Source organism: Taeniopygia guttata, chromosome 3 (assembly GCF_048771995.1).
Source record: "Taeniopygia guttata chromosome 3, bTaeGut7.mat, whole genome shotgun sequence".
NCBI classification, from domain to species: domain Eukaryota; kingdom Metazoa; phylum Chordata; class Aves; order Passeriformes; family Estrildidae; genus Taeniopygia; species Taeniopygia guttata.
Window position 1 is genome coordinate 19,772,189 of NC_133027.1, and position 27,586 is coordinate 19,799,774.

The window sequence follows — 27,586 nt, forward strand, 5'->3', positions numbered from 1 at the left end:
CTCTTGTCCATTTCTGAAAACTGTATGCATCAGCAACTGTTGGCACACTGAGGAAAACGGTACTGCCTGGTTTATCTGTTTTCCTTTTTAGACATTATCACCATTTTTGCTATGCTGAAAACTGTTCTAAATGAAAACTTCAGTTTCTCTAAAATTTGTATCTTGCTTCAAAAGTAACTTTTTCTTTTCACTCACCAATAATTCTTGCCCAACTGTTCTCCATAGTATTTCATGTTTGACATTCAGTCATTTGTACAGAACATAGCTAAACATATTACAAAGAGTGATTTGAGTAACCTCTACTTAAGATTAAAAAATCTGAATGAATGATCACCAGAACCACACCCATAAAAGAAAAATGAAATAGAGGTAAAATGGGCATCCCACAACGATAGAGTGAATGTTGGAGAGACCTTTTCATTGCAAGGTATGTCAGCTCAGTTATAATTGGCTCTAATTAATACACTATTCTGCTGGAAAAGTTATTTTACCTTGAAGTTCAGTGATGCTTAAAGATGTGGAATTTCTTCCTACATTTGAAAACATCAAATAAATTGTTTTCAATCTAGCTTTTGTAACTAAAAATTGAGTGATTCATGTAGGAAAGGTGCAGAGATATCAACAGGCATAAAAAATACTGATCTCTGGCTAAAAGAACTCTTAAACGGTTAAGTGGTCAAACCAGATTTCATTGTCTGTAATTAAAAATATACCTACATAGATCATTATGTAGATATACAACCAAATACCAGTTATATTTTCAGCAATATGTAAGTAAATAATGGACTTAAATAAATGTGGTCAGAATCAACTTGAAGATTTCTTAGTTATCTGTTCAGCCATCCTGATAGCTTTCAATTTCACATTGGAAAACCAGGTTGTGGAAGGTTAGTTGTGATCACATGCAGGTTATAATGTGTTAATTTTCTTTATCCTGTATATTTTCATCTATTTGAAGGATCTAATTGATGTATCTATGCAGCACAACTACATGAAATTCTGAAATACACATGGCAGTGCCAGTTGGTTTCTTAATACTGTTATGGGCTAAATGTAGTTGAGCATGTCATTGAAACTGCATGTCATCATTTTTATTATTAACACTCATTTTCAATTGCTTCTAAGTTTCTTCCAAGTTGTACCATACTTTTCAAAAGTGTGTATTGTTGAATAAGATTGGCAATACTACAGACAAAACAGCCAAATTTAAAATAAATCATAGAATTGCTCTAGTACCATGTTCTTAGTAAAACAAATTTAAAAACGTGATTGTAGCTTAATGTACTAAATGTAGTGATTTTGTCCTAATACAAGAAAACTCACTACAAATAGGTTTTTATAGGTAGGTAATTTTCATGGATTGACAACACAATAAGGGATGCTAGTCATGCTTCCAGCAGAATATAGGTGCAGAAGTTAGTCCTTTCTTTATTCTGTGGCATTGCCTTACAGAAAAGTTCAGTGGGTAAGGAGTCAGCCAATGCACCCTTTCAGTTATAGTTCCAGACTTTGCAAAACAGCAAACAGGTGCAGTTATCTGCCTTGTGTATCTGATGCTTGTTTTACTAAAAGTGCAGAATAAAAACTGATTAAACTGTTTACACAAGGAGCAAGAGTAATTTGAGAGGAAGGTATCAGCTGAGAATAACTGAGTTTTGTTGTATTAATGGCGTGAAAAAAGATACTTTGTCACTTCTTTCTCTTACCTGCAACTTCTTATTTTCTTTTCCTTGTGTTTTATAGCATAAAATGAAGATCAGATGAAGTTCCATCACTTGGGGAACTTCAAGTGATGGAACTTCATCTGATCAGCCAGATCATATTCAGTGTCAGCCAGATTATATCCAGTGTTTTAGAAATATAGGAGTAAAGCAAAATCTGGGATAAAATAGAAGCATGCATAGTGTGCAGTGCAAGGTTAGGAAGGTTGCTAGTGGCTGCCTAATGTTGGGCTTAGTTACCCAAGGCTGCATCTATTTGTGCAACCTTCTTTCATCTATTCCCTCTGTTACAATCCAAATTAACACAGAAGAGCAAGAAAAACTAAGTCTCTTTGAATAAAATTGATCAAACCCAGAAAGGTTTGAAATATACCTCAAAACTTGATTAAACCAGGTTAGATGTTGGTGCCAAAACACTTGATGTTTTTTATTTAATAGTAAAAGAGGCAAAGAGAAAACAACATAAATAGAAAGAAATGAATAGAAAGATAAAAGAAAGAAAGGACTAGAAAGAGAAAAGAAAGAAATAGAAAAAGAGATGTGCAGGGGGTGGGAGGCAGAGAGCAACAGGGGTGAGGTAGAAAGATCAGCCTTCTGAGGGTCCCAGTGACATCTAGTGGCTCCCCTCCATCTGGCTTCTTGGTGGCAGGGGTCCTCCACTACCACCACAAAGCAATGGCATGCAGTGGATTAAAAAATGTTTATATTATTGAGGTGGAACACCAATGTGCCTCCCCTGGGGAGGGCAAGTTTGGTGTTGTCCTTGCGACACTGTGGGTCTGTTGCATCATGTTGCAGTGCTCTGCTGCAGGGTCTGGGGGACCTTTGGGGACCATGACACCCCTTTCACCTTTCCCAGAGTGCAGGGACCCCACAGCTCAGCTCTGCACAGCAGAGAATGGGCATTCAATGCCTCTCACCAGAGTTTTTTTCGCCATACACCCAAAGCCTCTCTCCCCCCACCCATTGGTGTGAGGGTCTGTGTGAGCCTGGCAGTTGGCAGCCCTGGCTGTGGTCTGGTCCCTGAAGGTTCTAAGCTTGATCCTTCTGGAAATTAGTTCTTCTTCCCCAGCCCAGGCCTGAGTCACTTTATCTTATCTCCATCAACATGCAGCCCAAGGCCCCATTCAGGGTTTGAGTGGTTTTCTCTGCAGCTTTTACACAGTTTTGCTGTAATAGGCAAAAGTCTTTAATTAAGCTATTTAAGCCATAAATTAGAAAATTCCAGTCTCCAACCAGCCAGTTACTGAATTGATTCACACAAAAAGCAAAACAAACTTGTGATTAGTCCATGAGAAGTAAGAAACTTGTGAGAAGTCCATGACTAGAAAACTTGTGTCTAGTCATGCACTTCTGATAAACTTCAAGCAGTGGGACTTCAACAAGGCTCCGAAGATGAAAACAGCATATCAAATGCTTTTAGATAGCTGAAGGTTCAGTCTTAAAATGGAAAGAAGTTTCTCCATTAACCTATTGATACTAACGTTGTGATCTCTACCTTCAGATATATTGTTACTCTAAGATTATTGGGAGGTTGCAAAACTTGGTTACAAAAGTGTTACAAAATTACAAATGTAGAAGCTGATTCTCGTAAAATGAGAGTATTCTTTCAATCCTACCGTTACCTCCAGCAAGTTTATTAGGGCTGGAGTACGTGTAGTTAGGTGAGCTGCCCATACTGACTGGCTGAAATATGCTGCTTTTCATAGATAGAGTAATAGAGGAGGACTGATTTCTTGCATTCCTTCCTTCCTGTATAGCATGAAGTGAATCACGGGTTAAAAGTATATGCTGATTAAGTCACGATGACAGCTGCAGAGTTGAATCAAAACTAAGGCTTATGATTTTTGGGGCACCTTCAGAAAGGATGTGTAACACTCCATATGAACAACCCTGAGGTTTCAGACTAAAGCCTTCTAAAATTAGTGTACATCAAGGTCTCTGGTTGTATTTCTGTGCATGCAGAATGACTGCTACAAATTGCTAGTTAATGGCAGATTTTTGACTTAAAATATGTGATGGATTTAATCTAAAAGAAACCAGAAGGAATATGGTTTAACATATTTTGATATGGATTAGATCCACAGAATTAAAATGGCCTTCTGCTTCAAATGCTGATAGATTTTAATGTTGGGTTATTTTGTTATTTATTTTGGTTTTCTGTTTCTGTTTTACAGTGTTATGTGGGAGCCGATGGGAGATGGTAAAAAGATTATTTCACTGGCTGATAACAACATATTATTGTGGGATTTGCAGGAAAGTTCAACCAAAGCTGTGGTAAGAAATTTTCTTTTAACAAAACATGCTGTACTTGAATATAGTCCAAATATCAACATTCCTTAGCCTAGAATTTTCTATCTTTTGCTAATCTTTTAACTATTCCTCCAGAAGTATCTTGTTGCCTAATGTAGGTGGAAGAAATGAATATTCTACCACCATCTTAAATAAGAGTGTTTAAGAGTAGTATTTTAGTATCTGTTGCTAGTGGGTAAATGTTTTCTTTATTCTAGAGTTCCCCTTACTGTCCTACTGCTTTTATAGTGAGTAATCTAGAATAAAGTAGTGCTGATTTGGTGAATGTCTACAACTGGAAAAACCGATAATCAGTAAAGCCAAAGGTTACTGAATTCAGATAATGATGTAGTTACTCATGTTGGTTAATGGCATACAGCCCTTTATTAAATTTACCACTCTTGATTGTGTAAGCAAAATATAAGTTTCTCTATTTGCTATGTAATGCTTTGAATTTTAAATGTTAGTTTAATTTAGTAATATACAGTTAATTCAGATTATTTCACTTATTGTTAAAAATGTCTTAGGAACATATATAAAAAAGTGTCATTGGCATAGATTTCTGTCTGATTATGCCATATCGTAAAATCTATATGGAAAACTTTGAATCATTCTGTATAGTCATTTAGATCAGTGTCTGAGCTTCTAAGTGTAAACTCCTTATGTCAGGGACATTACTATTCACTTGATCTGTTGTCACTTTTAACTCTTCAGGTCAGGGTTAATTTTTTTCCTGGATGCTGCGGAATCAGTTTTTTCAATTTAGTCAAGACACTGTCCATAAACTCTTCCCTGTTTATACCACCTGACTGTGTACAAATAGATGACAATATAATATAATATATTTTAATACTGTATGTTTATAAATAAGCCCTTTGGGTTCCCTCTCTAGATGAGAAACTTCAGCTCTTTTTTTCATCTGCAACTTCAATAGGTGTTATGTTGCCTTCCAAGGCTTCAAATTAGTGTTTGTTTTTATCAAATTGATGTTGAGAGTTTCTGACAGCTTACCTCCAGGAGCTTGTCTGTGGCATTGTATCCCTTGGATTTGCATTGCACCTGCATTAGTAAGTGTTTCTTTCCTAATATCTGCATAATACACAAACCTTTCTGCAATATTGAAAAACTACTTTGGGGTTGGTACTGCTTCCATGCTATGAGTCCTCATGTCTCCTTGAAGTACTGAGACTGCTAGGCAACTTAGCATTTTCTCTTTCTCCTACTTTCACTCCTTGTGCAGCTCTGTCCTCACTTGCTGAAATACTTTTGAATGCTAATTAGTATCTTCACTGTTTGACCACTTTCTCCTGACTCTCTCAGAGTTTTTCTTAATCCTAACCTCTCTCCCATGGCAGGGGATTGGTATTAAATGATCTTTAAGGCCCCTTTAAACCCAAACCATTCTATGATTTCCACTGGGATGCTGCCTGGTGTATTATCAGTTTCTCTGTGGAAATCTTGTCATGAATGCCAAATTTTATGGGGTTTTTATTCCTCATTTTATATTGCTTGGGAATTATTTACTAGAATTTTGTATGTTGTGTCTTCCTTATACTATTTCTTTTCTCAAAACTAAACCCCCACTCTGTCACACAAATATTTGTGCAGATATGATTTCCATTTTCTTTTCCTTCCATTGCTAGAATTATGATCCATGTAATTTTGGAAAAGAATAGACGATACCGAATTTTGTAATTTCAGCATGATTTGGGGAATCAGTAGTTTTATCCACAAAGCAACATTCAGCTTGCAGATCCTTTCACTATTTCAAGTAGCATTACTTATGTAGACTATTTTTTTAATTGGTACTTCTAAAATATTCTTGTACTACATCAAAATGTTGATGGCACAAAAGGACTCTAGAAGGCAAAGTAAGTGATAAAGGAATTACGGGAATTTGACTTGTGACATTTGTTATATGTTTATATTTTTTATGAAAGGAAAATAATAAAAGCAAATGTGAAATTCTGTACCAAAGAAACTGCTTTACCCAATGAAGTAGATATAGCAACCCTTGATTGATGTCTTCAGATAGGAGCATTTAAAAAGTTTTGTTAAAAACCTTTGTTTGCAGAAGTTAAAGTTGTTCAGATTTTGTGATCAGGCTCTCAGGAGGCTTGATATTGAATTTGACTGATCCTCTGTATTTCCATCTAAAATAACCTAGTATCTCATGTGATTGCACTGTAAACAAGAATTATTTGTGATTAAAATTTTTACCTGAGAATAACTGTTTAGCATAATCAGTCTCCTGCTCCAGCAATTTTGAGTTGTCCTTAGATGATACTTACTTCAGTACCAAGTCGTACACTGCTTTTAAAGTGAATTTTGATAGAGAAAGTTCACTGAAACTTGACTATCAAAAAACATATCTCATGCATCAAAATCTTGAGCCCAGTGAATCACTTGTGACATGACTGGAATTCTTGCAATTTTTGAATGTTGAATTTTTGTATGCAACAAATTTGTCTTAAACATGTCTGTAGATTCCTGAGCTATCTGGAGTCCAGCTGAACAAGACAGACAAAAGCCTAAGCATTTCTTTAAGAGGCCTGTGCTAGACTCGCCAGTAATGAAAATTAAGACAAGCTGAAAATTAAGACAATACTCAAGTCCAGTATCATAGGCTTTTTCAGGACTATAAGTGACTGTGGTGCATTTCTGAAATCTTCAAAGATTAACTCCCTGTTTACTTCCAATATATATGACTGAAAAATAATAACTTTTATTTTGTAGCAATTTTATCTTTGCAAAAAATATGAAGGGCTGACAGTTACAAAGAGCAATAAAGAAAAACTAGCAATATTTTGTTACACAGTTGGCTTTATCTTTAAAAAAAAAGTGTCAAACCCTCCTCCATAAATCAACACTCTACCACAGCTTTTGCTGCTGTAGTATTTAGGATGTGAGAGAAATCTGTGAGAACAGGTTGGTTATAAAACAGATAACATTAGTGGAGTTAAGTAGTAAATATATTTTCCATTTGGTTATCACCATGGACAAGTAGTGTTTGCAGGCTAATGAGTTGTTGGTGAAACAACTTTTGATATTCTGTGAATATCCTGTTTACAGGGGATTGTTGTATGCATAATATATCATAATTCTAAAAAGCACATGTGTCGCGGTGCCTCCCCAAGTGTTGGCTAGCCCAGTGTCCTTGGCACAGTGGGCAGCAAAGGCCACTCTTGCATGCCGCTGCGGGCGGGAGCTATGGCCTGTGGGAACGAACCCACCAGACTGGGAGAGACGCGGAGCGATGTTGACAAAAGCAAAGGAGCCGTCCTTCTGGGGGCATCTGCGTTCCAAGTTTATTAGCAGTCTTAGGAGATAACTGTAGCTTGAAGGGAGATAAGCCCCAAAAGGCCCCAAGCACTCTGTGCACAGCCTTTTATATAGGGGAGGGAACAACAGTCAACCAATGGGATAACAACTAGGAGTGGCAACCGAGGTGACAAGCAGGGGAAACATCCAATGGGGTGAGAGGGAGGGAGGGGACCCCGGGGACCAGCCTATCACCCGAGGCCCTGGGTAGAACTTTCCAGGTGAAAGGGAGGGGCCTCAGAGTAACGGACAGGCCCTGGGGAGGGGTCAGGGGAGTGACTCAGCATAAATGAACCAGTTGGGTAGAGGGAGGGATGAATGGCAGACGGAGGGGGGAGGAGAAGAAGGCAGGCCAGACCATTTAACATAAAGAGGGGGAGAGGGAGCAACCATAAGTGGGGGAAACTTAAAACACACCCCAACACACATGATTTGTATTTTAATGGTTTTTGATCAAAATGTAAAGAGAGGCTTTCTTGAGATATTAATAAAAATAGCTTTTTTTTGCTTTTTTTTTTTTTTTTTTTTTTTTTTTTGGCCTGGAAAACAGATATAGAAGAACAGCCTAAAGCAAAGAAATCAGGTCTTGCCACATAAAAAAGAGGCATGTTAAGGCAAATTAAAAGAAACAAATAAAACAACTGAAAACCCCACAATATTTCCTTTATATGCAGATACACAGAGGTTATGTAAATGACAAGAAAAGTTGTCTTTTTTGTTCATTAAGATGAAAGGTTGTCCATTTTTGGAATCTCTTAGCCACCTGATTTCTTATCACCTAACATGCTTTGTTTGAAGCAGGCAGTGGCTAAGCAGTACGTAGCTGGTATTGAGGAAATGTCCCTGTCTGGCATCCAGGAGTCACTCTGGTAGTCACACTGGCATGGGCAGGGACTTTGGGCAGCTCCAGTGGGCTGACAGGTCCCCAGCTGCCTCCTTGCATGCCCCACCCTCACACATACTAGGTTTCCCATAGCAGTGTCTCAGTCCTCTCCATCCCTTAAGTAATTTAATTACGATGCAACAGCAACACAACAATCTGGGCTGGTGCTTCTCATGGGGGACTCTGAATAAAGAAAATTATGGGGTGTGATGCCCTACCAGTCTATGCAGCAAAAGTCTGGGGTCTTCCTTCTTGATCCTCTGTTCCTGGTGTTTCTCTGAGTGTCCAGTCAAGTGACTGACACAGGTCCGTGTGCCTTCTACATGTGTATATGTGTTGTTATAACTGATTAAATCAAGATCCTAAGATTAAAATAATAGAAATGTCAGTGTGTTTGAATTGTTTTCTCTTTTGTAAAAAACAAACAATAGTGTTCAGATTGAATAATATGATCATCGTTAACTAAAAGTAAGATCAAGTCCACTGTATATGTATGAGGTAATAGAGGTAAGGAGGTATTCATTACACTGGTGCATCACTGGTCTTCCTGTCTTTATAACATTTGCAATTGCTTCCCTTTTTTTTGCATAGGTACACATTATAGCCATGCTAATAGCAAGAGGTAAACCAAATGGTAGTCTTTGTGGACCTTTCATATTTATGAAAGTTTGTCTAAAATTCAGGTATAATATCGATGGAAAACTGAAAATATCTGTGTCTTTAAAATTTTGTATCGGCCAAAATTTCTGCTTCTCTACAGTTACCAAAACTTCATAGTCTTATTTGGTTCCTTTTCTGTATCTGCCTGTGATTTACAAGTCTCATTGTTTCATTAAAATTAGCCTGAAGAATTTTACAGTTCCCAATAGATTCAGAGCTTCTTGGTAATAAAATTATTGGTGTTTTCATTCTCTGAATTATCTAGTCAGCTTGGGATAAGAAACATTTGCTAACTGTAATTTACTGTATAGTTCAGTGGGTTTGTTTGGGTTTTTTGTTTTGGTTTGTGGTTTTATTTTTTATTTTGTTTCACTGGTTTTTGGCAAGTTGTTTCTGCCTTACAGTGTTCAATTTGCCTGTATTTACATCAAGACAAGCTTCTTCTGTCCTTTTGATCACTCCCTTTATTATTGTTTTGAGGACATTACCTTCTGGGGTGAAACTAATCTTATGCTCACTGCATCATTACCTTTTGCAATGGAATTAGCTATTCTTTGCCATTTATAATCATTAGCTGGACCCAAGAGAAGCCCAGAAAATGCACAAGGTGTGGATAGAATCTGCTGAGGAGACGACAGTTAATATTTCTGTGTACAGATTTGAGGTCACATGTCAACAAATTGTTAGAACTCTTCCTCAGGTAAATGCAATATGTTTGGCATGGCAGATGAGTGGAACAAAATGAAATAGAGATATTAAAATCTAGATATTTGTCTGGTTTTCATATGTTTTCACAGGGGGCAAATAGAGTTGTGGTTTTGATAATTTTATTCAAACTATTATAATTATATTCCTTTTAGATTTCTTGTCCTGTCTGGACTATTTAGCAGCATTCATGTGGTCTTGGTTCAGAACAACAGATAATATCAAGCAGTGGCATTCCAGGCAAGGCAGAATATATTTTGGGGAAGATTTCACAGGGTATCTGGATAAAAGTAATGTATCCAAATGGAGATAATGTTAGGAATAAGCATGAGATGCTTTCTTGGCAAGATAGCTGCTATTTCTCAAGGCAGGAAATACCTTGTGGAATTTAGTGATTTTTTTTAATGCCCCCTTATTACTGCAACTAGAATAAACATAGTTTTCTGCCCTCCTATAGTTAATCTATCAGAAGAAAAATAAAAGGGAAATTACTGGATCAGAATGAGAATAGAAACCAGCTCATAGGGTTGGAATCAATTGTATTTAATGTTCTCCTTAATGATAGAATAGAAGTAGGAGTGAAATAATGAAAATTATTGATGGCAGAATTTGGAATGCATCATCAGCATATAAGAATCACAATATATTTCAGAGGATGAACTTGGTGTTTAGTGTAATTTTTATAGTATAAAGCAGAAAATGTGTTTAAGGAATAAAAATATTTTCTTATTGTAATGCAAACTCTCCTCATACTCAGCACTTAAAAATATGTGAATTCTGTTACTTAGCTATTCTGAGAATACCTCTGAGCTGCCAATATGATGAGACAATTCAAAAAGGCAGATAGTTTTAAGATGGTTTGGGAGTCAAGAACAGTTATGAAAGGACTATGTGGTATGGTTTCCTGCAGTTGGAGGAATTGAACTTAATTTACAGTCCTCATCAACCTTTCTGTTTTTGTCAATAATAAGTCAGAAAAACACTCATGCCTTTTAATGTCAATCTTGAAATAGTCTGCTTGGGTTTGTCTACTTAGTATAGCCCTTAATATATCTTACTTCTGAGTATTTTCCTGTTCTCTTCTTGGTCACATAGCTCTTTTCTTGGAAGAGGGCATGAACAGTTGATTCGCTCTCCATGCTGCTTGTGGTTTTCCTAGATAATTTCTGTACCCTTTAACATTTCATATATATTGGGTTTTGGGTTTTTTGTTTGAAGGATAGTGCCTGTCCTTTCCTCTTTCCAAGTCAGACCTTATGTAATCAAATTTTGAAGCAGGAAAATCAACTTCAGTCCTTGATATTTTGAGAAAAATAAGTTGGAGTCATTGATATTTTGATTTGAATACACAGAAATCAGTCCTAGATCTAGGATATCCTAGGACAGATTTTTTTCATATTTTGGTACTTTGGTTTTGTAAAACCCCTTCCTTCACTGAGGATAACATAAATAGTTCTATTTTGATCATATTACATTATTTAATTTTTTTAGAAGTCTTTTTTTCTTTTCAAGTGTTGCTTTCATGCAACTATAGTATAATATCATGCTGCCCTTCTATTTTTGTTCTTGTGTCACCAGATTTAGGCATTGTTCCAGCTAGGCATTTAGGAATAGTGTAAAATTCATCCATACTCCAGTAACCATTTTACGCTGTTCAAGATTTCATTTTCTCCAGACTTCTTTTCCGAAATCAGTGTGATCTTGTACATTGCAAGAGTAATTCCTAATTTTGTTGTCTAAAAGTAGACATTCAATCTTATTCTACTCCTTTCCTTTTTCCTTAATGTATGTGCCATTTTGTATTTATAAAATACAAATTGTTTGTATTGAATGTTTTGAATTGTTTACCTAAAATAAACCAATGAATTGTTTACCTAAAGTATCCAGTGAGGCCCTCACACATGTCTTCATCCCCTGGGCAGCACAGATCCTAATCTTCATGCAAGAATAATGTTTAAAATACACCTGTGTCATGTTTTCCTTCTGTTTTGTAGGAAGCATTTATTTTTTAGCTTTGCTGCATTTAAACAAGTGGAGGAAAGGTTTCAAGATAAAAAGAGCACTTACTTACCTCTCCATATATTCTGTATGAATTAAAATTACAGCTAAGGAGTTTTTGAACCTGCATTTGTGATTCTAAGCTACCAGTTTTGTTTCCTTTATTTCTTGGATGTCTAGGAAGGAATCCTGTAGACTTCCTTCTGTTACATTAGAATTCCTTTTTATGTATGAAAATTTCTCTTCTTTATCTCCAAATTGTCCTTTATATCCTTGCAGTTGCTTTCAGGTTCACAGATGACATGAAAAAGAAGACTAAGTCAATTAAGAACTTGGCTCTGTATATAGCTGGACATCTGTATAAGGAAATACGTCATTTAATTTACTTATTAATTGCATATGAAGGCAAGGATGAATTGGCCCAACTAGCATATAGGTGATTTTTTTCATATGTTGTTAAGAAATATCACAGTATGTGTGTGCTGGCCTCAACCCTAAACTTTTGACTGCAAAGAAGAAAAATTTGATCTTTTTATAGTAGCTTACATTATAAAAGTTAAAATGAGAAGACACATATATATAAGTGTGTGTGGAATGCTGGAGAAAGTATTGTCTACTGCTGAAAAAGACCCTCTCCCCTGAGTCATATTTTGTATATATGATGCTTTCCATCTGAAGAGCAGATTTTTTAAATACCTGAGAAAATATACTCCCTTTGTTGGTTCTGTCTTAGTGTTAACATTTGCTTTCTTCCCCCCAGTCTAAACTTTGAATGGCCAAGTCTTTTTACTAAAGAAACTTACTTTAATTTTTTAAATTACCTACACAAGCTATGAATGTTCTGTTGAGCCTGTAATGTAGTGTCTGTCAAAAAAAATTGTCCAGTGTCCTATGCAGTTTTATATTTCTATTAATAACCTGTGAGTTGTAGAAAGGTTTTCAGACTGTATTTGTTCTGGAGGAGGAGTGGTGTTAGAGGAGTATGTTTGGCCACAGTGTTACATTATTCATTAACACATGAGTAATATATGATCTTGCATGCTGGGAATGCCACGTTCTTAAAAAAAAAAAAATTCTAGTTGTAATTTCTAGATTGTTAATTGTAATGCTAAAGAAATATTATATTTTTGGAGTTGTAGTAATAACAATTTAGCAAAATACATACATGAACATTTATACAATATACAAATATATTTAGGCGGTTTAGTATTGACAGCATATTTGTCTGTTGTTATCAGTTAAAGTTAATGTAAAGAGTTTATGTATTTTAGTCTTTTTCATCATCAAAGCATAATATTTGTGCTGAGAAATCTACTATTAAATAGAGTATTGGTGATGAGCCAACAGGATCCAGTGCAGTAATCTGCTTTTGTGAAATACCTCATAATGAAACATTTTGAAATATGAAAGATGACCAAATAAGTCTGCTGTTTGTGTAGCTGCTTGAAATTTGTGTAAATTTTATACCTGATTAAATGCAAATATTTTGGTTTTCCCCTCCCTCTTTAGTTATTAAATGGTTTCAGTAAGTGATTTGAAGTAAAAGTAATTTGCACTGTTGGCAGCTTTGATTTCCCCCATGTTCACATGAAATTGTGGGATAACTTGCTATGCAACTTCAAAGAGAAAGTTTATTACTTTGGACCTTCTTTTCATTAACTGTGGAGATGCAGAGCTGCCTGCTCCAGGATATAGAATCCTGTTTGTGGAACTGAAACCTTTTTATCTCACAGATTGTAGATTTGTAATCTAGTATCTACTGTTATTTTAACAGGCGTGTATGTGGTGACATGGGCACATGGGCCTTGACTTCTTTATTTTAAAAAGCTGCTATACATTTATCAAAAAGAGTCTTTGACACCATAATTCTGTTACTGCAGATAAAATTCAGCATTTTGACATGGAAAAAAATCTTGTAGGACTGTTAATGAAGCTAAATACACATGTGTGTTGGCAGCTATAAATCTGTGCAGTATGCCCATATTGTTGATCTACTGTTTCAACAATGATCTAAAATTGTTTTAATTTATAGAATAAAATTCAAGTACTTCTAATAATTTGGCATACATTACACTGCATAAGCCTTTTCAAAAATTAGTGATGGGAAATCAGCTCTAGCTTTTATTTGTGTTTCTTTACTGCTTTTTTTCTTCCATCTTTGGTAGTCTGTTGCACTTGGAGCAATAGGCTATTGAGTAGTTTTGTCTTCATTGCAACTAATTTCATTTTACTGTTACATTTAGAAACATTGCCAGCTTTGTTTCATTATTTTAGCTCTCTAGTTCCACAGCCTTAGAAGGCAAAGGACAATTAAAATTTACTTCAGGAAGATGGAGTCCACACCACAATTGTACCCAGATTGCCACAGCCAATGATACCACTGTCCGAGGCTGGGATACACGGAGCATGAGGTAAGGAGAGCTTGCAGTCATGTTCTCTAGAAAAGACAATCTCCTTTGGAGGTAGATTTCTGCATTGCTCCTACCATAATTTTTTTTGTTTGAAATGATAAGTGGCAAACTTATTGTTTATAAATGGAATAGAAAGGCTTGCATAGCTGATATAGTTGCAATTTAACAAACTGTTTTCTCTGCTGTTCCCCCCTCAGCTTCAATTCTAACTTGTATATTGAGTTTTATTGAACCATGTACTAGTCTCACAAGGATTTGTTCAATACATAGGAATTCATACCTGAATGAAGCTGTTTGGTAACTCAACCTGAAAATGGTTTAAGAGTCCTGACTATGCTATGAACTATCTTCATAGCATTTAAAGATGACTTTAATCTTTGAAGGCAGTTCACAGGTCAAGTTCGCTCTTCAGTTCTGATTTTAACAAGGTGTTCTATATTATATTAATGATTGCAGCATAGTGGTTATAAGAAATCACTGAATCTATCAAAATCATAACCAAATAAAAGCTTTGAATATACATAATAAGGCATTTTTCCCCCTGCTTAGTTGTGATTTTGATAAGAAAAGGAGTGATGTTGTGCACATCTGTTGCCATGACTACTAAAGCCTCTTCAAGCTTTTTTAAAAGTACACTTTATCCCCTTAGCACATAGTAATTTATCACTAAACCAAGAAGACTGATGTCTTGTAATAACTTCTGTTGCTTTAAAGGGCGATGACTTTAAATTTAGTTCAGTGGTTGCTGCCAGCTCAGAGTTGTAGCAATAAATCCCTTGTTTGCTAGTCTTTGTGGTTTTGCCAAAAAGATTTATTTAATGAAGGAAAGTTAAAAATACAGTAATTAAAAGTCTCTTCCTGTGAAGTGTTTGAAAGTTATGTTTGAATGTCCCATTCTTTGCCTAGTAAACTGATACATAAAAATTAATTTTATGTAATGTGTATACTTAGATTTATAAAGGCGCATTATAAAGACAAGAGTGGAAAAAGAGGACAAAGGAGAAGGGGTTTTATTAATTTCCTTTTGTAATCCTATTTCTAACATATAGCATGCAGATCTTTAACCAAACACTGTGTTTCGAAGAGAGAATATTAAATATTGTAAAGCTGCTTTATGCTCTGTCTCATTAGAAGAAGCATCTCTATCTTGCATTAAAGGAATTCTCTGAGTAACTTCTGTGAAAGCTAGATTATGTAGATGTTGTAGTCTGGATTCTCAGTGAAAGGGGTAGCTTGGTTAACAGAAGCAAACCCCACTATTGTATTTACTTTAAGTAAAGCCCAGAGTAAATAAGTCCTTAAAACTGGTTTGTTCTTAAACCAGTTTGATAACTAGGCTATGCCAAAGAGCTGTTTGCTCAAAAAGTACTCAAAAAGTATGTGCAGTAGTAAGTTTCAACTTCATTTAGGCTGTAATATGTCTATTATGTGAATATTTCCTAATAGGCTAGAAGTAGGAGTTTAAAGTCAGGGCAGTATAAACTGTGGCAGTATAAGAAGCATAAAAAGAAGGGGGAGGGCGGAATCAAGGGCAGATAACTGTTCTACCAGAAAAGTGAAGAGAAGTACTAGAAGTAGCTAGAATAGCTGCGCCTGCAGAGACTGGTTATGATAGCTGCAAGATAGAGGGGGCGAACATTCTTTTGGATATAGCAAACAAAGAAGGGGACAGGAAAAAAGATTGTCAGGAAGAGTCCTAGACTAGACTAAGAAGCAGTCTTAATCAGAGAAGAGCTTGTGAAGCAGAGAAGGCAGACACTAGGCTGATTGGATTTAGAGAGAGAACGTTATCAGGAAAATTCAGACTCCAAGGCTAAATTCTAAATAACATGTAAGAAGAATAATATGAGAAAGTGGAGCCAATAGCTGGAGAAAATGTTCATGTGGTCTAGCAGTAATCTTATGATGTGAGTTGGAAGTTTAGTGTACATATTATTGCTCTAGGTAGGGTGAAAAGTGATGAAAAGAATGTTCATATTTGGGGTGGAAAGGGATCAAATGGTCAGAATAATAGTTAAGTTGGGATAAAGTCTTTCATGGTGACTAGTCCTGAATATACAACGGGCATATGAATGTATGTCCTGAATATACAATGGACAGCAGTATTTTTGAGCCCTTATACACATCTCTAAGCAATGCAAGAAAGTTGAAAGGTGCGGTGAAGGAGGAAGGATGTGTTTTACCACAGCAAGCATGCTTTAGACTTAGTATTTTTGCCGTGTATGTATTCTAATAAAATAAGTGGAAGCTTAAATTCCACTCCTAGAATACTTGGTAGAAAGGCATGCCTGAATGATATCCTTAGCCTCTCAAACACTGAGAAGAGTGTTGATGCTAGATATCTTAGTAATTTCACCAGTGACAGCTGGAGCTGTCAAGATAGGGCTTAGTACAGACCTGATAACTTGGAATCTCTCCTTCTGGAGCTATTTCGCGTTGTATTAGTAGATAGGTATTAACAGCAAGAGACTATGTGATCATGACAGAAGACCATAAGTATATGTAAGTTTTCACAAGAAATAGGAAGTTTTGGTCAATATGTTTACTAAAGAGAAACATTTTTCATTTAGAGAAAAACCAAAAGCTCATGGAGTGCTGAAGAGTTCCAGTGAAGATTGTAGTAGACTAAGCAGAACTTTAGATGATATATTGACAAAACTTTGGCTTGGACAAAACCGATCATACAGTAGTGGAAACAGGAAAAAATCAGACAATCCCCAAGTTTAAGAGGCAAGGTAGGGACACAAGCTAATGGCACATGATGTTTTGAAAGATATGCTAGGTTGTTAGCAGTACCACAGATGTTTTCTAAAGTGGTCCAGATGGATGAGGTTGTGTCTGGCTGAGTAGTTTAAGGGCCACAGGTAAATTAGTGATAAATACAAGAGCTCTAGAAGGTAAATTCAATACAGAGCAGTAATAAAAAGCTGTCATTGATATCTGTTGCAGCCTTTGCATCTCAGCTTTTCCTACTGAAGTAGATGTCAACAAATAGGGAACTAGTATAACTACTTAGGGGTGAAGAAGTTCTTACCTGACACTGTTGTGATTTAGTAGCAGACATAACACTTATTATAGAGCTGTGCTAGAATCATCTGGAACTACTATTTCCTTTTAACTCCCGATGATCTTAATGGACACAAACATGGAAGGTGCAAAGCGTCAAAGCAAGCTGAGGAATCTATACAAGTCACTGTTAACAACTGGGAATTCCCTAAGCTCTGCACTAGACATGGGAACTCTAGGTCTGTGGGTGCTAAGGGGATTATGCAAGTTTCCAGGGGAACAGATTTCTGTAGGTGGAGTGCAGTCAGCTTTTTATAGACCATTCAATTTTTTTAATGTTTTACAGGCAGATATATTGTATAGAAAATGCACACGGACAGCTGGTACGAGACCTGGACTTTAATCCAAATAAACAGTACTACCTGGCTAGCTGTGGAGATGACTGCAAGGTGAAATTCTGGGACACAAGAAATGTCACTGAACCAGTGAAGACACTAGAGGAGCATTCCCACTGGTAGAACAAATTACCTGTATGCTGTTTTGTGGGTGGATGGCTTATATAATTTATTCAGCTAATTATTTTGCTGTTTAGGAGCAATGCAAACTAGGTTTGTACTATTGTGCATAATCATTTTTTTGCACAGAGGAAAGGTTTCAGCATGTCAATGTTTTTTGTGTAATTGTAAATTAAGCGTTTAGATAACATTAGTCTAATTGGCAAGAAACTGTTGTTAACATTGTTGGGAGATGGGGTACACCTTTGAGAAGCACAGCACAGAACTTGGCCCGTGGGGTCCAGCTGGGACACAGGTGTGCTTTCCCAAATGGAGCCTGATGTGCTGCACCTGATGTGCAGTAATAAAACAGTTTCCATCTATCCTTCTATTGTCACATGGTTGAAATGTCCAGTAATGCAGCTCAACTTTTTTTATGTTCTTCACAGTCCTTAAGTCAGAATATGCAAGTGAATAATTTTATTCTCTGAAATAAGATTTAGAGCCTGTATATACTGCACTGGCCTGTGGCTGAAATAAGGAGAGAATCTTGCCTGATGTCTGCAAATTTCAGTGCTTAAGAAAAGATTAATTATTCATATTTTATAAAATTTGGGTTGGAATAATTCTTGCAAAATAGATCCAGTTCCTAAAGCTACTTTAAGGGAAATTAAGATGAGAATTAGCAGAAGCATTATTTATACTTTTTTTCTTCAGAATATTCAAAGAACAACAACAAATCAAGAACCATAAGACATTTGGTATTAACTTGATATGTAAAATGTAAAAATTGAAGAGAAATAAAGTCCTACATTTGTTTTAGGATATATTTTCAACTTCACTGAATGTTGTGAGATTTTTGTTTAAAAGGCTATTTTTAATCCATATTTTGCTTTGGAGAATTTTTGTGTTTAGGACTTAAGTACTTATCTGGCTTACTCAACAATGAATTGGCATGTATCCTCAAGGAACGATACCATTGAATGGTGTGATTTGTTGTTGTGGTTTTTTTTAATTTGCTGAATGATGCCTCATAGAAAACAGATGACATGAAAGCTTAAAAGTCTAATGAAGATGGCAAAAAAAACCAGTCTTTGGAATGAGGCATGTTACTTCTATACATATTTAAAACATTGAAAAGATGAAATTTTAGCGCTGCTCTTATCTTAAAAGAAATTGTTTAACAGTTATGCACTACCTACCATGAATAGTCTCCCATTCTATCTGCTTTAACTTTTTTAGGGTCTGGAATGTCAGATACAATCATTCTCATGATCAGCTGATCCTTACAGGAAGCAGTGATAGCAGAGTTATCCTGTCTAATATGGTATCAATTTCTTCTGAACCATTTGGCCATATGGTAGATGATGATGAACTCAGTGACCAAGAGGACCAGCATCAAGAAGACAAGTATGAAGTTTCTTGAGTTTTATGTAGATGCTTATAATTTGTTCTTTCATTGTAATGGTTTACATGCTATTTATTTTGCTGACTAGGATTTTTGTGTACAGGCCTTTCAGGTAAGTAGTTAGAATTCGCACTTTGTTCTTTCTTCAGTCTTGGGTGGAATACACTCTTTAAATGTGATTGGCATGGTCACTCCACGTTCACTGGTAGGAAGGGAATGGTGATGCTGGGAATCAGTCCCAAAGTCCACTGGGTTGGTGAAAAGATTCACTTTAAGGGAGCTCTGGTTCAAGTCAAGCATGTAGAATAATCTAGGTTAAGTTAGAATGTGAGAATATGCTTTTGTATTTGCTGTGTATGTGTTAGGACCTTTAGGAAATGTTACCAGTCTAATGATAAGCTTCTGCATGGACAAAAGAAATGAAGCATAAACACTTTTTTTTCCCCCTAATTTTTCTCTTAATATCTCTGACTGCTCTGGAACCCAGTAACTCATCAGACCTAGATCAAGCAAACCAGGAGCTTGGTTTCAACATTCTTGGTAGAGAATAGTACATGCTATTGGCAAATGTTGTAAACTCATCCATTTAGTTTGTATGGAATCAAATATTTTCCTTGTGAATTGTGTAGGGATGGGGTTTTAGTAAATTAACTGTGTATATATGTGTATATAGGAAGTTCTGTAGATTGAGGTTGGGCCAAGGCTTTCTAATTTTGTGACTAGCTTTCATGGTGATCTTCAGCAAACTCTTCTTTCCTGCAAAGTGAATCAGAGAATTGCAGAATGAATTAGATTGGAAAAGACCTCTGAGATCAGAGTCCAACCTGCGACTGAACATTACTGTGTCAACTAGACCCTGGCAATGTCTGCCACCCTCAGTACACCCCCAGCAACACTGATTCCACCACCTCTCTGGGCAGACCATTCCAATTTCTAATCACCCTTTCTGTGAAGAAATTTCTCTAAATGTCCAATTTAAAGATACCCTGGTATAGCTTGAGGCTGTGTCCTCTCCTGTCACTTGTTGCATGGGAGAAGAGACTGACACCCAGCTGACTACAATATCCTGTTAGGCAGTTGTAGAGGGCAGTAAGGTCACCCCTGAGCATCCTCTTCTCCAGACTAAACAACCCCATCTCCCTCAACCCCTCCTCATGACTTACTCACTAGACCCTTCACCAGTTCCATTGCCCTCTTCTGGAGAGTTCTACAAAGCTGTCTGAAATTACACAGGCAGATTAACTCCTGAATGATCTTTTAAAATAAAAAATAGTCAGATGTGATAGGGAAATTACAGAAAAGATCCCCTGGTTGCTCAGCTGTGTTTCCTAGATATTCCAGCGAAGATTCTAAATAAAGTTTAGGTTACTTCTCTAGTTGCATTTTTAAGGTTGCTCTTGAACCTTAATTTTATTAATGCATATGCAGTTTTGCTCTGAATAGTTTTGGTGTTTTGTCTTCATTTAAAGGACCTGGAAACTATTCTGTTTTAATACTAAGTAAGAAAGTTACTTCATATATAGAAATGGTATATTTTAAATGTACAGGCTTCCTTTAGATGATTTTCTCTGTGTATTGTAAGTGCCTGAAAAATCAAGGAGTATCAAATACCTAAAAATTTTGCTCACATCAGCAGTATATACTTACCTTCTAGAATGTAACTAAGTTACAGTGTTTTAAGTATAGAATCAAAGAATGGTTTGTGTTGGAAGGAGTCTTAAAGATCCCCTGGTTTCATCTCCCTGCCATGGGCAAGAACATCTTTTGGTTCCTTATCTTTGACTGGAGATTGCAATTTATTCTCTTCTGGATAGAAGATAAATAGCATTAGTCAAAATGAGAAAGAGACCACTTTTTTTTTTAATATGGTGGGAATGCTTTAAAAATATCACAAGTAAGTAGCATTCTAATAACCATTGTATAGTAGATTAGTTGGAATTCTGAACTTCCGTGGATTGTAGGCTGTGTAGGTTGCTTCATTAAGATACAAGTCGTTGTTCTAGAATAGGAATTTTTAAATTCAAGGTCATCCAATACAATACAACAAATATAATGCATATTTTCCTGTGGCTATGGAATGGGTGTAAACCACAACATGAATGATTTGTATAGTAATGATGTAGAGCCCTTGCCTGTTCCCAGAGGCTATAGGAGTATCAATTCTGCATTTGGTTTTTAAATATGTGCTTTTCAGCTGCTCATCTGTTTTCTATAAAACCTGGGAAAACACATTAACTTCTGTAACCTTTGCTTGTTACTGAGAAAGTCTTGTTTTAGGCTCCCTCTTCTTCCCCCTTGTTATGAATTAAGTCAGAAGGATGTTTGCAAGCTGCTGCAGCCTTGAACTGTTGCCAAATGAATGTCTGTTTAGTTCTGAGTGCACAAATTAAGTAGGGCATAACAGCTGTTGGGAATACTTCTTGTTAGTCAACCACTAGTGCCAAATACTTTGGTTCTGATACCCTCCTAGAGACCTCTGTGAAGTCTGTTACACCATTCCATAGGTACTGTCTCTTGCAAGATACAGGTTTTCACTCTATGGTTTAATGGGAGAGGGGTTTGTTTTGTTTTGTTTTGTTTTGTTTTTTTGGGTTTTTTTTTTGCCTGGGTATGTTCTAGACTTTCAAGAAAGTGTTATAGTCTCACAAGGTTCATTTATCCTGTTTTGGAGGACACCTGATTTGTTATTAAACAGCACACAAATGCTGATAAAGAGAATGTCTTTTTCAGGTGTATCGTGTATTTCACGGAAGAGCATATATTTGTACAACTAGTGTTGTACAAATAGCCAGTCACCTTCAGACTTGAGTAGCATATCTCTCTCAAAAAGTTAAAATATCAAGTGGAAAGAAAGGAAAATACTATTTCTGCATTTTATTTGTCCTGAACAAAATCACTGGTGAAAATCCTCCTTGGATTAAATATAAAAATGATGCGTATGTGTCAGTTTTATTTTCAAATGTTTATTGTTTTTTCTACTTAGTAAAGTCCACATATTCTGAAAACATTGCATAGTTTAAACTTCTTCCTGAGATCTTTAAGACTTGTTAATTTTTAATATCTTTTAGAGTAAATTTCCTAATTGTTACTGTATTTCTTGGCTGGAGATAAAAACAAATAGTATGTCAGTTTCACCCTTCCTTGTTCAGCTGTGCAGAGCTATGCATGAGACGACCCATACAATAATTCTTGCCAGATTTACTGCTGTAGTTGCCTGGTTTTTAAGGTTCCCAACTGAAAATAATTATTTGGAGATAAATTTTTTCAAAATAAAAGAATTCAAGTTCATTGCATAATGGACAGACAAACTAAAAGATGCTGGATTCCATTCTTCACAATAATTTCTTCTTAGTGTTTTCTTCCTTCAGTGTTTGTCTGTGTTGACATCTTAGGCCTATCTGCTCCCATGTTAGAGACCAGAACATGCTTGAATAAGTAATGTAACTAGGACTGTTGCATGAAGATCTGTCTCTTGTTGAGATCAACTAGTTCTTCTTAACTGCTGGTTTAGATCAGATAAGTCATTTCTGTCTTTTCCCTACTGTTTAACTGCTACTATTGTTTCCCTCATCAGTCATAAAAGGTAAGAGCAGGCAGCTTCCCTGTGTCATGTCAAAGCTCTTCATAGCCTGTATCATGTGTCTCATAGTAGTCAGGAGGAAAAATAATAGAAGTAGGAAAAGGAGATGTACTTCCTTTGGATATGTTACTAGCCCCTGACAATTTGCAGTTCAGGGACATATACTGCCTTTTGAATAATCTTTGGGGACTTCTGATTCTTCCATATGTGGTTTTCCTTTGTTATTAGCCATATTCTTGAATTTATCTGCTCTCACTAACTGTGTTTTCATTTGTTCTAAAAGATGCCAGCTGTGCTTGTATGGTTTTTGTGAAATTTGTCAAGGAGAGACATGCCAACTCTGTTTGTTTTCTTGCGCTGAATTAAGAAAGGCTTCGGTGCTCTCTGCATGGAAAGCACAAAGCTGCTGTTGAAAACAGGTGTAGTCTAAGAGGAGGCTGGAGTTGTCTACAGAGAAGAGCTATAGGTGTGTGACCAAAGGGCAGCTATCCTATATTCTGGTCAAGTCCCTAGTCTGGATTATTTAAAGCACAGTTCAAATATGGGGGAAAAAACCAAAAAAAAACCCCAAAAAACACAGCTGAGAGTGAAGTGCTGTACTAGTTCAGAAAAGTGTACAAAATAAATGGAAACAGACAGATAGGGTTTCATCCCCAAAAGAAAGCTAATGTGCCTGGATAAGAACATGAGGAGTGATTTTCAGTGCCTAAGCTGGAACAAAACTTTTAAAACATGGAATCATTCCACATCTGTGGATGCAATTGCTTTTCAGGCTTCTCCTTGACCTCCTTCTTTAGTGGCTTTGCACTCTGTTGTTGCAAGAACTTTCTCCCTGCAACACTGAACTTGCCTGAGTTCTAAATCTCCTCAAGGTGACTGTCAGCTCCCTGTAAGATACTAAGAGAGCATTGGGAACTGTCTTCCTCCTAAGGGAGGTAGTGAGTGTCTTCTATCCTTCCTTTAGTCTTTGGTCATCCAAAGTCCTGATGCTAGTGAGTGAGTCTATATGTTACTGTATTAAATTATTCTGGTCGTAATTTTAATTCTACATTGGTCTTTCTAGCAATAAAGGAAAGCTACTAGGTTCTTGCAGTTTAATGTGGCCATGGTGACTTGCCAGTCAGGATTCCTTTTCTTCAGTTACTCCAATAGTTTTGTTTGGCTTATAGGTTTAAATTATGAACTGTGTAGCTCTCTGTTTGGTATGCTGGTGATATGCAGCGTGAGAAGAATATTTGGAGTCATTTGGAGCACTGGCAGCAAGGTACGTGCTACATCTGCAGCTGTGTTTTTATTCTTCATGACTTCTGTAGCCGAAACTTTATGACAAGGCTCAACTGGTAATGGAGGACTTGCTCTTGAAGAGAAAAAAACTTATTCTGCATCCATAACAATGAAAATATTTATATGGTCAATAACATTTTCAGTTTATACATCAGTCCTGGAAAGGAAGCCATCCTAAAACTTTAATTTTGCTGTTTAAGCTACCAGTTCCCTTAGTTTTCTATGGGGTGTACAGGCTTAAGATGTTTGATGTTTTCACTGGCAGAACTGATTACTAAGGTCAGAATGCTGCCTTTTCCCTTATGTTACATTTTTTGATGATATGTTCTAAAATAATGATAATCTTTGTTATCTGTTGAAGATTGTACCAGAAATTCCTATCAGGAAATACAGTTTTAGTGTTTTTCCTGAAGGCTTATGTTTCCATCTTTTTTGTCATAGATGTTAGCCATAATGTCCTTAAATACAAACAGAAGATCTAACACAAGCACTTCTTAATGTTTTATATTTAATGCTGAGAGATGTAAAGAATTAGTTCTTCCTGTACAGAGTAGCTCACTTGAGATCATGTAGTTTTTAATAAGATGTTATGTATAGAAACATATTCAGCTTTTGGAAAGGATCAGAGAGAAAATGGTGGCTGCCCTATCTGTAGAAAGAGACTTTCTTCAAAATTCTATATAAAGAAGTTGGTGGTATCTACTTTTCATAATAGAAATGTGGTTTAGAGTTTTTTGAATAATAAATCATGTGGTTTCACAGTATTACATATGAACTGTGCAATCTAACGTAGCACCTTTGTATATGCATCTGTGACTTCAGGAGAGAGATTTGTCAGTGTTGATATTTTGAAAAGTATTTGCCAAATGTGCTGAGGCAGACTTTCAGGACATTTTCACAGCTGTCAGCAGTCTTAAATTTGATGCTATTTTTTTTTTTATATTAATGTCTTGGAGAAACCTAGAAATCATAGGATTATGCTATGGAATCAACCAAGAGACCTATTTAATTAAAACAGGTTAAGTAGTTTCTGTTTTGGGGAATGCCAGTATTCAGGACTGCTTTGTAGGATGTGTAAGAAGCTGGTCAAAATGTAGTGCAGCAGCACTTTTCGCTCCCAAGACTGTTTTCTTTAAAAGCTTCGGGTTTTCCTGTAGTGTTTCTTTCTTTAACCCTCATCAGTAAGTATACCTTCCTTAATATTTTTTTCATGTTAGGACATCTATGAGCCCTGTTCTATAAAAATATACTTTTTCTTGTTTTTCTGGGGAAGCGGTTCAGAAAACTCTTTTTTTAATAAAAAAATTATAATATTTTGACTAGTATGAATGGCCAATTATTATTTATTAAAAATGTGTTCAAGAATAAATATACTTGAATTCAGGCTTTTTAAAGTGAGTAAAAAGGCAAGTAGTATGTTGTCTAATCTTACCAGAAACAATTTTCTCTTGAAGTCAAAAGGAAATTGTATCCATGGGCTTAATCCAGAATCCAGTGCTATGCTTTTCAGGACTCATTTTTGGATGCTGTAGTACATGCTGCTGCTCTATTGATTTATTTCTATTTCATAGTGATTTTTAGATTAAAGAGGATGTAATTTTGACTGTGATAAGGAATTAACGATTTTTGCTGACTGAAAACCATATTTTATTGAACACTGTGGTGACAAAACAGAATTGCAAGCACTGCAAACTTAAGTGGTTGTTACCATGAAAAGTAATTGGAAATAACAGCTTTCTACATGAAAACAATTATCCAAGGCTGAACAGGCTTCTTTCTTGAATCTGTAACACAACTAACCTCAAAGTTATCTAGTAAAATAAAAGCTTCTCTCCTTTCATAGAAGCTGGTTGGGGTCGTGCTATTTGAGTAAGACTACAGAGAAAACACAGTCCATTTTCAGCTCTGTGTGGCACAGGTCTGAAATTTTTGCATGATGAAGGTAGAGACTGCACATTTCGTATTATGATTTCTTGGTGGCAAAAGGAATGGTGCACTGTCACGTAATGCAGTGCAAGAACATGTAGAAGAAAGGGTATTTTAGTCTGATCAGAATAAAATCTTCAACATAGATTGGAAATTAAGAAACTAAAAAATCATTTTAAGGGTCAAGAAGATCTCGGGCAACTTGCCAGGTGTAACAAGGGATTACCAAGTATGCTATCAAGTACAGTCACAGAATGACAGAATGAGCCGAGTTGAATGGGACCCACAAGGCTCACTGAATCCAGCTGCTGGTCTTGCACAGCACCATCTCTCAATCATGGAATCAGTAGGCCCAACACCTACATCTGTGGTACACTGAGCTAGCTACAAAGCATAGCTATCTGTGCTATACATAGCTGTTTAGTACACACATGCATGCTATATACCCATAGCCTGCAGCTTTTAAGTAAAAAAAGGTATCTCTGTGTTCTGCCAACAATATGAATTATACATACATTAAAGTAGTGTAGAAGAAAGTTTATTTCATAGCCAGCTCTGTACAGCAACTCTTCTTGTTAATATGAGATGATTCTTTAATACATAAAAATGTGTAAAAGATATGTAAAATTTTATTTGGGGTACATAAATCGTTGTGTGACTCAGGAACAGAACAAATTCTAAGTACCCTAGATTGATACAGATTCAAAAATCGTGTCCTCAATGTATTCTTGGATTACCAAAAAAGCAAACATAACCAAAATGCAAAGAAATCTGAGTGTTTTCTTGAAAATCTCTTAGCATCATATAAGGTAGTCTGCCTCTAAGAGATTCCTGTTGTGAGGAAAAAACTCATCACAAACAAGTCGGCTCCTTATGTCTTTGTTATGTTGTAAGAGGAAATTTAGTGTATAGACAATAATAAAACCCAGTCAAAAACTGTAGTTATAAATGGAAATGCCAAACAGAAATTCATCTACAGGCTTGTTTTCCTGAACACTCATTCCCCTTATGACTCTTGTAAATAAAATTTGATGAGCTGTGTTATTTAAGTGAAACACTGCAACAACTGTGAGCATACAGAAACTACTGTAATCTGGAAGCTTATTTGTCCTTGTTTATTCAGCCTTTGGTTAACTGAGATTCCTGGTTAGCTGAAAGTCGGTCGTGTCCCCTGACAGCCGTGTGCACTGTGCATTACTCCCCTGCTTATCCAGAGAGACATCTGAAACCTTCAGAATAATGGAGTTGTGGGTAAGTGGGTGAGCACTGCATGAAGCACATTGCTGTCTGGGGACATGACCAACTTTCACTTAACCAGGCATGTCAGTTAGCAGTAAGTTAGCAAAACACATTGCAGGGGATGAAGTGTCTTTATGAGTTCGTTAGCTCTGCTGTTAGATGGTTTGTACCAAAGTTCATACTCCGAACTGCAAAACAACCTTGTTCTTTGCAATTAACCAGGGTGTTGGTTGTGCTGTGACCTTTTTTTTGCTTAGTTACCTTTCACGTAGCACAAGTAAATGGTAGAAATACTTGAAAATACATATCTGAAGCTATTCTACAGTATGAGTCTGCTTTTGCTGTCTTCATTAAACTCAATTGAATTTTAATTGCAGTGTTAGATTCGCAGCTGGCTCAGCTGGCTAGGTGGGCAGCGATAACCTGCAAAAGATCCTACTGTGCTTCCATCCAGGCTTTGTGATTGCAGTACTGCATGCTTTCAGAGAGCAGCAGGAAAGGGCAAAGGCAGCCAATAACAACACTTCATTTCTCTAGTAGCAGCATCTGTTTAAATGATTGAGTGGCATTCACAAGGCTCTTTGGCTTCACTTTCCATGAGGAGGGTTGCAGCTGTACTGCAAGGCTGTTTCTAGGAGGCAGAGGGATGTCTCTGAAG

General features: G+C 36.4%; 1 protein-coding gene across 12 annotated transcripts in view; it reads left to right on the forward strand.

Moving 5' to 3' along the window:
- The window catches only part of EIPR1 (EARP complex and GARP complex interacting protein 1), a 229,024-nt gene that overhangs the window by 52,421 nt on the left and 149,017 nt on the right, over positions 1-27,586 (forward strand). For 10 of the 12 annotated variants that reach the window (XR_012054672.1, XR_012054671.1, XR_012054673.1 and 7 more), the window contains exons 5-9: positions 3,899-3,998; positions 9,452-9,577; positions 13,855-13,991; positions 17,344-17,511; positions 18,734-18,901. Coding sequence is in view for 4 of the 12 variants with exons in the window: in XM_072926024.1 (XP_072782125.1) it covers positions 3,899-3,998; positions 9,452-9,577; positions 13,855-13,991; positions 17,344-17,511; positions 18,734-18,901 (699 nt within the window). In the remaining 8 variants the exon portion in view is untranslated. Of the gene's footprint in view, positions 1-3,898; positions 3,999-9,451; positions 9,578-13,854; positions 13,992-17,343; positions 17,528-18,733; positions 18,902-27,586 lie in introns of those variants that run through there. The other 2 variants (XM_072926026.1, XM_030270093.4) reach the window with 2 other exon arrangements.